We start from the raw sequence: 12,862 nt of genomic DNA, 5'->3' as shown, positions 1-12,862 counted from the left end.
TAGTAGTTAGTAGTTATGTATATATATATATATATATATATATATATATATATATATATATATATATCCCGGCTATAAATATGACGATTCAGATTACAGATACGGCTGGCCGAATTGAACATCCACAAATTTATCCGTATCTTGGACAGGAATAGAAAGGAATTGAACGATTTCCCTGCCGATTTCCGCATCCCCGATTTGAGAGACTAGAGACGCATTGCTATATATCACCAAATGAATTTCCCGTCGACTCCTCTATATCGATCCGTCTATCTATTCTCCGCGATCTAGCCTCTCGCCGTTTTTACGGATGTTCGGACACGCGTCAAATGGAGCATGCACTGTATACGTACGCGAAATGCAGACAGAAGGGACAGACAGAATAAGAAAGCGAGCACCAAAGCGTACCGACTATACACGCACACGTCACCCCTGACATGTATGTAATTGCCTAGATTCGGACCGTGCAAAAAAGGTGAAAACACGTCGAAAGCCGGGACGAAAAACAGCTGTTACGCGGATAGCGGATTCCCAGAGTGAACTCTCGTGCGCTCGAATCAATGGGAACGAAGAACGATGCATCGAAGAAAATACTGCAGGGATTTGAATATAATAACCCGCGGCAAACGCTATAAAAAAAAATGTTTTCGGAAATTTATCTCATGTACCCTATCTTTCTATTTCTATTTCAAATCAAATACACTTATAATATATTCTATTTTCTCAATTTAACTATTCGGAAAAACAATTTTGCTAAAATATAATTTAGTTAAAACAAATATAAAAATAATTTTGTTGAAAATTATCATTAAAATAATAATTATGTAAGATATTTAAATTGGTTGTTAGAACGTCAAAACTGCTTGTCATAGTTGAGATCCCTCTGTAATTATTTTGATGGTTCAACAAAATTATTTTTAAACCTAAATTTTGATGTTTTTGCAAAACCATCCTTTCCGTATATAAATTATAGATTCTCTATATTGCGCAGAAATTTCATAAATTTAATTGCACAAAATTGTTACTAAAAAGTGAAATTTCATTTCGAAATTATTTCAGATTCATCTAAAATTCATATATAAGCTGTATAATTAACTGCCCTTTAATATATATAATTATTTTTTAAAAGTATTATTTTTATGTATTTAGAGAGCCACATAATCACGCAACGTATGCGCACCTTGCATAACGCAATGTAGGTGTTATAAATGTACATATAACGTGTATACATTCAGATTCGTGAACGGAGGATACGCCTTATGTACGCAACTCGCAACAGGGTATTTCCGCTCGTCAAATAACAAGTTGTATACATTCAAAGCCCAATCACATGTATTATCCAGTATTCTGCGGACCACTTCGTATTTTGACAATCCGAACGGATATAAAGCGCGTTCGTACCGAGAGATTCGGATGGGTATATTCAAGTTTGATAATTATGTCATTTGAGATAACGCTAATTTATAACATCATTTCACTTCAACTTGATAATGTGACAGGAATTAAAATAACAAGTTAATTTAAACACGTCTTATCTTAAAATTAATTCAAAGATTCTATTTAAAGTTTACTAGAAATCTAAAGTCTTTCATTATCTAGTACAGAATAAAAGTGTGATATTTTAATATTCTTTACTTTAAACATTAATTAATTTTCAGAATTAAACTTCGTCTTGTCTATACAGTAAACCCACGTATAGAATAAGTTTTTTTTATTTCTTTAGATCACTCAGTTACTAGTATATAGGTGCATGTGCATGTACAGTGCACCCCTCAAATTTTCAATCCGCGCTCTCTAAGGCACGTCCAAATGATAGACCCGGACTACAAGAGGAACGATGACAGATCCAGATCGTTATCGATGTCGGGATATATCCATCCATCGATGGATCAACCGTCGATAGCCGGCGGAAACGGCGGACCATTCACACGGGGAATGAGGAGTATCGCGAGAGCGCGTTCGCATACGTGTGTATCGGTGCGCACGATTCATGGGGGGATGTAATAGACGATGTAATCGGCATCCTACGCGTGTAGCACCGTGTGTACATACAACGGATTGTCTAATGCGGGACATGTGTTAGGTGATCGAATTCTGCAGCGCGAATTTCGCAACGAGGTACGCTCTTTCCCACTATTCTACAGGCGGAAATTTAAGGGAGACAATTCTTTGTCGCGGTTTTCAATTGGAACTAGCGCGATGCGCGTGATCAATAAAATTTTAATTCTAATTTTAAAGTCGACCGAGTCGATTAGTAATAAATGCGTAATAAATAATTATTAAAATAAAATGTTTAATATCACTTATTAATTATCGTCATTCTAATGTCAAAAATGATGCAAATCATATTATACATTTGCACGACACTTTTATAAATCTGAACGTCGGAGCGTTTGGAATAAAATTTTAAAGCAGAAAAGGATCAAATTACGAAAAAAATTGACACCGACGGTTATGTTTTTCGATGTCTCACTAAATTTCTGGATGACAGGTAAGACAGGAAAGTGAACAACATCATGTAATTTATTTTATAATATTTTATACAAAAAAAACGCAATATGTAATAATCATATAACATATGTATAACATATAATATGTGTAACATATGATTATTACTGGCGATACTTACTGACTAAAGATCCTTCACGATTTCCTCTTTGCTTTCATTTGCGTTCTACGATTCTTGCCTAATCTTTGCTTTCCCTTTCCACCTTTTCCTCTTCTGCCTTCTTTCTCTGGTCGTCTATATTCAGAAACATCGGCCGAACTGCTCCTCGTGTTCCATTTGCTACGGCGCTTTTTACCTCCATAACCAAATTTGGCAGCCTTCATTTGCATCTTTAACTGGGCCTTCGAATTTATCTTGCGATTTACGAGTGGTTTACCTTGAGGTTTACTTTGTGATTTCTTCTTATCATCCAAGAAATCGAGATCCTTTCGTATACCCTTGCGATATTTTTTAACCTCTTCCATCAATTTTCTTTTCTCTGCGTGTTTCTTTAAAGTTGCCTCGACTTGCATTTGCTTCGCAACCTTCTTCTGTTGTCTTAATTGTCTTACTTTTTCCGATCTTTGCGTCATTACCTGCTTCTTCATCAGATTTTCTCGCACTTTTTGCATGTGCTCGTCAGATTTGGCCATCTCAGCAAAGTAATCATCCGGTCTAGATATCGATATGCCAAGCTTCTTTAATCTATTAATACCTTCCATAACAGCACCCTGAGCTTGACGGTGAAACATGTTCTCTCTACGAAAGTCATTCAGAATAGGATCCTCAGATGGTTTGTATTGAAGTAACTTTCTATTCCCTTGTAGCTGCTTAGCCCGTCTTACTTCTTGCTCTTGCATTTGAAGTGCCAATTCTGGTGCCAATGGTGCAAGTGAATTTACCATATCCAGCCTCTCGATCCATGGCAAGTTTAGCTTTATTTCATCCAATTTTTGCTTCATATGATTCTACAAGTTGTTTACAGGGAAAGTTAGGTTAAATTACAATAAAAGAACTCCAAAATGTACTGTAGTAATTTCTGATAAAAGAATCACTCACGACGTAATTCTTGGATTGCTTGCCACTCGTTTCGACCGCTACATTGAGCCCTGGTTTTAGTAATCCCTTCGCGAAAGCTTCTTGTAGCTGGACACGTGAGTTAAACGAGGTTAGATTAGAATGCGCATGATATAAATGGTAAGCGCACAAGGAAATCGTGATACTCACCTCCTCATCGGATGAATTGTACTCTGAGTCTGATTCTGATGTTTCTGACATTTCGAATAATTTACTATTACCTTTATTTAATTATGATTAATCGGTAAGACGTACTCCTAAACGAGAACAACACGCCAACGTCGCCAACGCCACCCTCCAACTCTACTACGGATTTCGAATTTTCGACGATACTTCTAGCGATATCTGGTGGAGCAATCTGGAAATTTATTCGTAAGATAAAATATCAACAATCAGCAAAAAAGAAAAAGATACTTTCTCTTTTTAATAAAATATTTACCCATCAAAGACATTGCAATGTAAAAATAGGCGATAAAGAATTATTTTTTATCAAGTTGATATTTGATACAAAGAAAATTTTCTTCCATAGTCAAAAAATAATTTTTGTTCATCAATCGTTTTAACGATAACGTTTTATCTCGAAAATCCTGATTATGTTAATTAAGTTAACAAAATAATTTTTCGCAGTAGGAAAATTTTTGATTATACGATTTGTAATACCCGATATTTAATCTTTTTCAACGTTCAACGTTTCACATGTTCAACAACAAGGGAATTAATACTTTTATTTGCGTTAAAATAAGTTAATCAAAGTATTGTCGAAGTCACGTCGTGTTTTTCTCGCAGACCAGTTTATCAGGAATTAAACTTGCATTACGTGTCTTAATTTCCATTTACGATACAAGTGAGAATAATTTAAAATGGAAACGTTCAGATAAGAAAATAGATAAATTTTATATGTATACTCTCTTTCGACTTTTATATGAATACTCTCGAGACTTTTGTATATATATTCTTGGCACACAATGCAATTATAATTTTCTATTTACTCTCTAATGCAACATATAATACTAAGAAAAACTAAAAACTATACTATTAAAAATGATCGCGTTTGGCAAAATATTTATTTTGCAACTGTTGGAAATTTCCTTTGCTGACAAAATGAAATAAGACTATATTTCTCTAAACTTAAAATTATAAAAAAAAGAAATAAACTAATAAATATAGTCTTTTGTTAAATCGAAATTCATCAAAATATATAAGATATCTAATCGGACCAACTAAAATAACAACAATGTTATAATTTCGCACTCAACAATATAAACAACACGTAGTGGTATTATATAAATTATACCATTGAATGCGAAATTATAACATATTGACATGTTACTTTTAGTGTCGACTGGATAACTGCCAATACAAATCAATAAATAAAATTAATATAATTCTTGACAATTAAAACGTAAAAAAAGGCTTTTGGGAATTAATGCGATATAAGAAGTGGAAGCTTTTTTTCAATATTTTTGGTATTTTAAAAATACAATTAATTCAATTAACATGAAGAAAACTTTCGATCAGTTGTAAAATAAACGTTCTATTGAACGCGGCCAAGGAGAACAAGAAAGTCAAAATAATGTCACTAACCGAAACATGACAAAAGTAACGACATAAATTCTGTTAATAATCAGTTAATATAATAACATCAATTTGACATTATTTTGACTTTCTTATTCTCCTTGGAAACAGTTACGACATTGTTATGTTTTATAAACGCATCCTAAGCGGAACACAATCGCGTGACATTAAAATGGCTCCAAAACTTAAAAATTAAAACTTAAAGTCACTTTTCAATCATTTTAATATTATCATAACATATTTTCGAAGTGACTTATTCTATTTGAGACAGAATTGCGTGTAGAATATTTCCGAAAGAGATGAAAATGAAAAAAAGACGCAAACCTCGCAATGGCGCAAATTCATAAAGCAATTCATTATGCATTACATATTTTTGCATTCGACTGTATACAGTAGCCTTGACGAGTCTCAAATTCAGCAGCTACGCGCATTGCAAAAAAAAGCCAGCGATATAAAAGTATTGACCGTACTCTTAATCATTTCGCTAAATACTTGACGATATCAAGACTGTTTAAGATTCACCGAGTCATCGAGAGACCTTCGCGAAAAAGACCGCGGCGTTTCCGAGAGACACACCCGTATGCGCGCTCGCGCGCCATATTACTTATGATAAATTCGTATCTACCCCTCATATTCGAGAAAATAAAAGAAACGATAAAGAGAAGATATAAGAGGTCAAGACGAGAAATTGAAGTAAATAATAAAGCGATTACGTTTTAGTTTAGTCTCGCGACGAAGGGGAGATCGATTCCGTTTGATTCCGTAATCGAAATTCTTGTGTTCCCTCCATTTCGTCGTTACGTTTCGGCCATCCTCGGTTATATGCCGATTGAACGAGAGCGGCGACGTAGCGGTGTCCGAGTAGCGCAGAGCAGCGGCAGAGTGACGGACGCCGATTGGCTGACGCAGCTCGCGCCGCCGAAAGACTGGCCAACCGCGGCGCGCGCCACCCGTAGGGCGCAACAGTCCACAACAGTCTCCACGGAAAGCACCGTCTCCTGGGGCGCCTGTCTGACACGCGTTATGTGCTCGATGCCAGGATTTTCGTCGCAGCTGGCCGGATGACAACGACGTAACATCATGGCGGATAACGATAAGAAGCCGATGTCACGTTTAATGAAACTCGCCAACAAGTTCAATTGCTTCTACCTGTCAGGTAAGCGTTACGCGATGGCCCACGCCGCTACATATTATCCCCGGCGACGCGTCTCCCGACCGCGTCAGGAACGAGCGGCAACCGTCGTTTGCGCGGACCATCGAGAATATCGATCTCGCGCTCGTGTGTGTATTTGCCGTTCGTCTTTCGGTAGAAAATAATAGGGTGGAGAAGAAAAAAAACAAGGATTCCGACACGAATCATGGGAGCGATTATCGACAGGCCGCGCGCGCCTCCGCCACGTCCCCGTCATCGCGTTTTGCGTCGTCGATGACGGACGGCCTATTCCGCGGAATAATTACTTCAAAATCATCTTAAATTTTTTTGTAACAAGACAGATACGCCTAATCGGCTTAATGCTTGTTTTGAGTACGCTCGTTTAGGGAGATCGCCATGTATTGCGGAAACTTTGATTATACTTCCTATAAATGTAGCTACTTAGCTAAGTTTACATTTGAAAAACTTGTATAAAATATAAATATTTCTTATGCTAATTCTCTTTTCCGAACATAATTTTCCAACAGCAATCAATTTTTTTAATAATAATAAATATTCATTCTTACGTTATATATTGACAAAATTACAATAGATGTAGAACAGAAGTTATATTTATATAAATTACGAAAGAATACATTTATTCCTTAGGTTTACATGCAGGAGAATGCAGAGCTTTTGTTGTCGATGGACAGCAAATCGGACTTGTTCGTCCAGATGTGATGAAAGAAATATTAAATCATCCTCAAGTGAGTTTATTTTATTCTTTTTTTATTAATACATTTATATTTTTGTTAAGACATGTATAATACAATATTAATTTTCAAGGTATTTCAAGTACATCCCGAATATGTGCAATTAAATCCAGCCTTTCGGGATTATGCTGAAAGAAGTGCACGCGTCGATGAAGTATTAAGGGAATGGATGGCTGGTGGGAAGTTTGTAACATTACGAGGCTGGAGAGAGGAATGTTATGAAGTGCGTGCACAATTTAATACGCTACCATTGTTTAAGATGGATCGTTCGGCTACATGTAAGTATAGAAGCCATAACACATAAAAAAAGCTTAAGTAATAAATCATAAGCAGTCAGGTGAATTGGTCAATTACAATAGAGATGATAAGGCTATAGTTTAAGCAGTAGAAAATTCCTTACTGTTTAAGTTTTTTTTGTGTGCAATGGTTCTAAAAGAAAATGAGATAAATATTATCATAATTACCAGTACCTTATATTTGCTTTTTGAAATGACAGGTCTATTTGGAATTCGAAAATACGGAGTGGATATAAACGGCTATGTAATGGATCCTGTTAAGGGCTTGTCAATATGGTTACAAAAGCGTAGTCCGAATAAACAGACATGGCCGGCATATTGGGATAGTATGGTGAGTGGTGGATTGAGTGTTGGTTATGGTATAAATGAAACCGCGATAAAAGAAGCTGGCGAAGAAGCTGGTATACCGAATCATCTCATTGCTAAGCTTAAGAGCGCTGGCTGCGTATCGTTCTTCTTTGAAAGTGAGAGGGGTCTGTTTCCCAACACGGAATTTGTATATGATCTTGAACTGCCGCCCGACTTTGTACCGAACAATAGTGATGGAGAAGTAGAGACCTTCGAATTACTCCCCGTTAGTGAATGTTTAGAGAGGATACTTTCCCCACATTTCAAAACCACTTCTGTACCAGTTGCCCTTGACTTCTTAATTAGACACGGATACATTACAGCAGAGAACGGTAAGATAGGCTGATCACATATAATTCATTCAAAAATTGTTGAATACAACTTATCGAAAGTGTTGTATAATACTAATTTGTTCATTTACTTTTGTTACAGAGCCTAACTTTATACAGATTGTGGAGTTACTTCATGTACCTCTGCAAACTATGTACAATCATCGACACAAAGCTAGTAATAGAATGGCTAATGGCGAAGCGATCGATGCTTTAGAAAAAGTTTAAGTTTCGCTAGGCTTTTAATTTATACTGTGCTAATGGCTATGAATTGAATGAAATGAATGATGTTCCTTTTCTATGTTTCTTCATTGGACAAGTATTGAAAAATCTCATATTACATACAGTTGTACACATGTAAGACGTAAAGAGCTTTTTATAATTGATAAAGATCATAATTTATAAAGAGGACTACATGGATTTACAGATAAAACACACTTCTATTGAGTTGGCCATATTTTCTGCATTCATTTTAATTGCGTATATTGAATTAACAACGAAAAAAAAAACAATACGCTTTATTAACTGCATCAATAGTAACACGTTTATGAGACTTTTATAACAAGTTTTTCTCTTGTCTACACAAGTTTGTGATTCATAAAAGAAGGAAGCTACAAGTTTTTATATACAAATCTTTTGTATGACGAAGTATTAATCAATAACATTTATACGTGACTCGTCAAAATTTTAAAAATAATTTCTTCCATCTATATGATTCTTTCGTTTTTTTTCTATAACAAGATAAGTTTTACAAATTATTATGCTATGTTTGAGACATTTTTCAACTTAACCTGCCATTATTTAGCACAATAAAATTATATACCAATTATATTAATATCGTGCTTGTCAACTGAACAGATGCATTGTAATAAAAACAAGTATCGATTAAATGTTGAAATTGACTTACGAAAGTCGAAGCAAAAGTATTATGAACGCAGCATTCCAGATAATAAGTTTATCGATAAGATTGCGTTTAAGAACTGAAAAGTAAAAATTTTTTTTTAAATAATTATAATTAATATCTTCGTATACACATTAAATTTTGCAACATACAGCTTGAAATTATCAATGCGAGAGTCAGCATAACACTAAGATTGCATTTACAGTATTATAAAAATGAATATATATCGTCTACTTTTTTAATAGATCAAACAAAATTTACAGTCTGATCATGTGCTGACTTTATGTTCAATTGAATTTTATTATCTCGATCAATTTAGCATCTTTACTAGTAATTTTGTAAAGAAGGATTGAAAGCATTTATCTCATTTATCGCTAATGTTTTATGAATTTAATTACATGTTAAGTACTTCCACATTTGAAAATTTAAATACTATTTATATCAATACATCAGTGTACAAGTGAGAAGCACAAAAACATAATTATAATAATCTTTATTCTTAATAGATAATATTTTTAATGGATTTATTTCAAATAAGATTAATATTACTCTCTAAGTTCTTTGGAATGGAATCCCTCATCCAAAAGAATGAAAATTTTAAACCAGTCTTGAAAAAAGAATGGTTCAATCTTTTTAATAGTGAAATGAGACTTCACTTTTCAAAGTGAGATTCACTCTAAAAGTTTTAGAGAGTAAATAATTACGTTGTATTATGTTCTCATTATTCGAAGATAAATAGATAATGTTTCAATATTATTACATATGAGTATATCATATATTTTAGCTGTATATAATATTTATTTATATCTTTCATCTCTACTTTTACAATGGCAGTTTATCGAGTTGTATATTGCATTAATACTATATTATCGCTTTATAACGATGAATTGCGAAAATCATCATTGACTATTTGTTATTAACGCCATTCATGTGATATATTTTACATCGTGTTTTTAAAAATTGTTATATATACCTCATAAAAAGAGAGCATACATATATACTTATTCATATAATTGATCTGTTAATATTCGTGTTAAATTCATTATTACAAAACGCATTACGTGTATGAGTATAAAATCCAATATCATGTATTTGTTATAAAAATATTAGTTATGATAAAATATATATTAATCTTATAATAAATTATCGCATTTCTGCACAAGAATGAAAACATCTATACCATGCCAAAAATTACAAGTTTACAAATATCTGGGAATTCTATTCGGGAAATGTATATCATTCAGATATTAAAAATTTTTTATAAAATATAAAATATTCTGTAGAATAACTGAAGTAGTGTAATCTTTGAATTTTTTCGAGAATATAATTTTTCGTAATATATCTCTTGCATATATGCCAATGAATTGACATTGCGATAATTATAGAATTGTTAGTTTAACATGTTTTTGCAGTCAAATCTTATAAGAACTAACCAAACTGCGCGTTGTAGATTTTATAAGTTTAATACTTTTGTAATGACGATAATGTAACAATATACTAGTCACACTCATCTTTATCACTCTTTTTCTTCTCTCTCTCTCTCTCTCTCTCTCTCTCTCTTATAACATTAATCTGGTCATCAGACACACACATAATATTTGTGATACATTTACCTTAAGTGAGATTTTGTTTCCTACTATGATTCAGTTTTGTGATAGGGATGGATAGGACTGGTTATATGTTTATTGCATGAATAAAATAGTATTACATTACATGGCCGAACATGCTAATCTATTATTTAATTCCGATGCAGTAATAAGGAATTGCGCATTTAAGACGGAAATGTTTGTACTCCGATTAACAATGAAACTGGTTTAACTACAGATTTGTTATGTGAAGAGATTTTGCAAGATTTTTATGTTGTTTTGCATACATGGACTACTATTGTAACTATGAGTGACTGTTGTATGCGATCACATAACACTTAATCAGCTTGTGCGTTCTTAGCTTTTACTCTTCGTTGCAGCCTAAGTATGTATCGATTGTAAGAAAGAGCATCCAAAAAATTTGCGAGCCGCCTATTTTTTCGCATTTAATGTGATTAAATTAATGAACACGCAACATGGCTCGCGATCTGATTAAATGATGCCGCCGTTTGAATCATCGTATAAAATACGAAGCTTCTTCGCAATAGACACTGATTAATGACATGAGTTAAAAAAAGAGCAGAGTCTGAAAAATCTTCCGAAGTAATAGAATAAACATTTCTGTGAAAGATTTAATATATATTCGATTTTAAATTTTGATAAAATTATTTTTAATTCCAAAAAATAAAACAACTTAAGGAGATCAATAATTTATATTAACGTTTTCCTAAATATAAATTTTAATATTTATTTTTTAAATAATTATTTCCATGGCCATTTGAAGAGAAAAAGATAATAAAACATAATAAATTATTTCCTTTGAGAAATGTTATCTTGAAGAAAGAAACTTTCACATTTCGTTACATGTGCCGGTTTTAATATTCTGAAAGGATAATCATGTATATTTATTACTAATGAAATTATTATCCTGATACGAACAAATATTTTTTAGAATACAAAAAAGATTTGTTATATTTGAGGTAAAATATAATTTATTTCTGCATATTTTCGGGAGATTATTGCAAACTCCATGTGAGGTTTTAATCAACTCTGACTGTATATGTTGTTATTCTATGCTCCCGTATTTTACAAAAGTTGTATAAAGTTGCGGATTGCTATGCTCAATCTGTTTAGTAAAAATCTTGATAATATCGATTGCATCGAAGATGTAGCTAAAAATGTAAGAAGTGTGTAGTTCTAGAAATCAGATGATTGTACTTACATAAACAATGAGAAATATTTGGACTGGCTTTTTATTACATTGTGATTCTTATTGCTTATTGTTGCTATATTAATTTCATTATTCTAGCGTGCAAAATTCGGTTGTAGTTATTTTTTCTTCATCAAGATTATTTCTGTCCATAAGCGAAGTTGTGGGTACGTCGCGATATGTATATTTTGCTATTCACTATGTTTAACTGACGATAGTATAACGTAACCACATGTATCGACAACACGTTTGTGATAATAAAATAACATTTGTAATTGAATATTATGATAAACGTGATATTCTAAACATCGCGCACTCTTTTCGATTGCTTGAATTTTAATATGAGACAAATATGTACATACGTGATATTTTCAAATCTCATCTAATTTAATTATTTATGTATTTAATGCATCATTTGGAATTATTATTAAACTTAGGTTCTTAAATATATAAAGCATGTGGAAAATGCAAATGAATCAATGACTAGAAAATTGAGCGATTGATATTCATTCTTGAGAACAATGTAAACGAAACTATCAATTATCAATTGTTTCTATTTAATTATCAATTGTTTCTATTTAAAGATTTAACTATGAATACATATGCGTCGAATATTCGCTAACATTTTCGCGTTTAATAAACGAGCGTCTGACGGCGCCGGCATCTTTAACACTCCCGATCTTTCATTCGACGAATAACCAAATTGACCCCATAGTTTCCTTGAGCCAATGACATAATTCAAGCATCAAAACGATTTCGACCGATGTGCTTATTCGCTTCTTGCCATAAACTCAATTTCTATCTACTATTTATTGTGTATTGATATCACGGATTCATTCATAATTAATTAAATAATTCGTTTCGTTCTTATTTCTTTGATTCAAATCATTAAATAATTTCCACATGGATTTTGTTCGACTCTATAATCTCTTTTTCATTACTTAAAAATACGAAAATTTTCCATAAAATATTTAATTGTTTTTCAACTGACAGTTTTTTTTCTTTCTGTTTAATATGTATATTTTATTTAAATTAATCTTAATGTTTTAAATTGCACTGAAATNTATATATATATATATATATATATATATATATATATATATATATATAGAATAAATAATATATATACANATATTATTAATTTAAT

At 32.7% G+C, this 12,862-nt stretch overlaps 2 protein-coding genes across 2 annotated transcripts; one reads left to right on the top strand and one right to left on the bottom strand.

Moving 5' to 3' along the window:
• Positions 1 to 2,505: 2,505 nt before the first annotated feature.
• On the bottom strand, positions 2,506 to 3,766 carry LOC105622216 (probable rRNA-processing protein EBP2 homolog). The gene is made up of 3 exons (XM_012203642.1): positions 3,716 to 3,766; positions 3,548 to 3,634; positions 2,506 to 3,456 (listed from the first exon to the last, which is right to left on the bottom strand). Exons 1-3 carry the CDS (start codon positions 3,764 to 3,766, stop codon positions 2,644 to 2,646), a joined length of 951 nt encoding a protein of 316 aa, XP_012059032.1. The 3' UTR covers positions 2,506 to 2,643.
• Positions 3,767 to 6,220: 2,454 nt separating this feature from the next.
• LOC105622215 (uncharacterized protein YJR142W) lies at positions 6,221 to 8,246 on the top strand. Its single transcript, XM_012203641.1, has 5 exons — positions 6,221 to 6,296; positions 6,942 to 7,039; positions 7,119 to 7,323; positions 7,542 to 8,021; positions 8,122 to 8,246. The coding sequence occupies exons 1-5, from the start codon at positions 6,221 to 6,223 to the stop codon at positions 8,244 to 8,246; spliced, it is 984 nt and encodes a 327-aa protein (XP_012059031.1).
• The last annotated feature ends 4,616 nt before the right edge of the window (positions 8,247 to 12,862 follow it).

The sequence above is a fragment of the Atta cephalotes genome (assembly GCF_000143395.1).
Source record: "Atta cephalotes unplaced genomic scaffold scaffold00041, whole genome shotgun sequence".
Lineage (NCBI taxonomy): Eukaryota > Metazoa > Arthropoda > Insecta > Hymenoptera > Formicidae > Atta > Atta cephalotes.
The sequence above is the reverse complement of the archived record's forward strand: the minus strand, read 5'-3'. Positions and strand labels throughout refer to the sequence as shown.

Coding starts and splice junctions, on each gene's coding strand:
- LOC105622216 (XM_012203642.1), bottom strand. CDS start 3,766: ATGTCAGAAACATCAGAATCAGACTCAGAGTACAATTCATCCGATGAG. Junction 3,635..3,715: donor ACAATTCATCCGATGAGGAG/GTGAGTATCACG, acceptor TCACGTGTCCAG/CTACAAGAAGCTTTCGCGAA. Junction 3,457..3,547: donor AGCAATCCAAGAATTACGTC/GTGAGTGATTCT, acceptor AACAACTTGTAG/AATCATATGAAGCAAAAATT.
- LOC105622215 (XM_012203641.1), top strand. CDS start 6,221: ATGGCGGATAACGATAAGAAGCCGATGTCACGTTTAATGAAACTCGCC. Junction 7,324..7,541: donor GATGGATCGTTCGGCTACAT/GTAAGTATAGAA, acceptor TTGAAATGACAG/GTCTATTTGGAATTCGAAAA. Junction 8,022..8,121: donor ATACATTACAGCAGAGAACG/GTAAGATAGGCT, acceptor CTTTTGTTACAG/AGCCTAACTTTATACAGATT.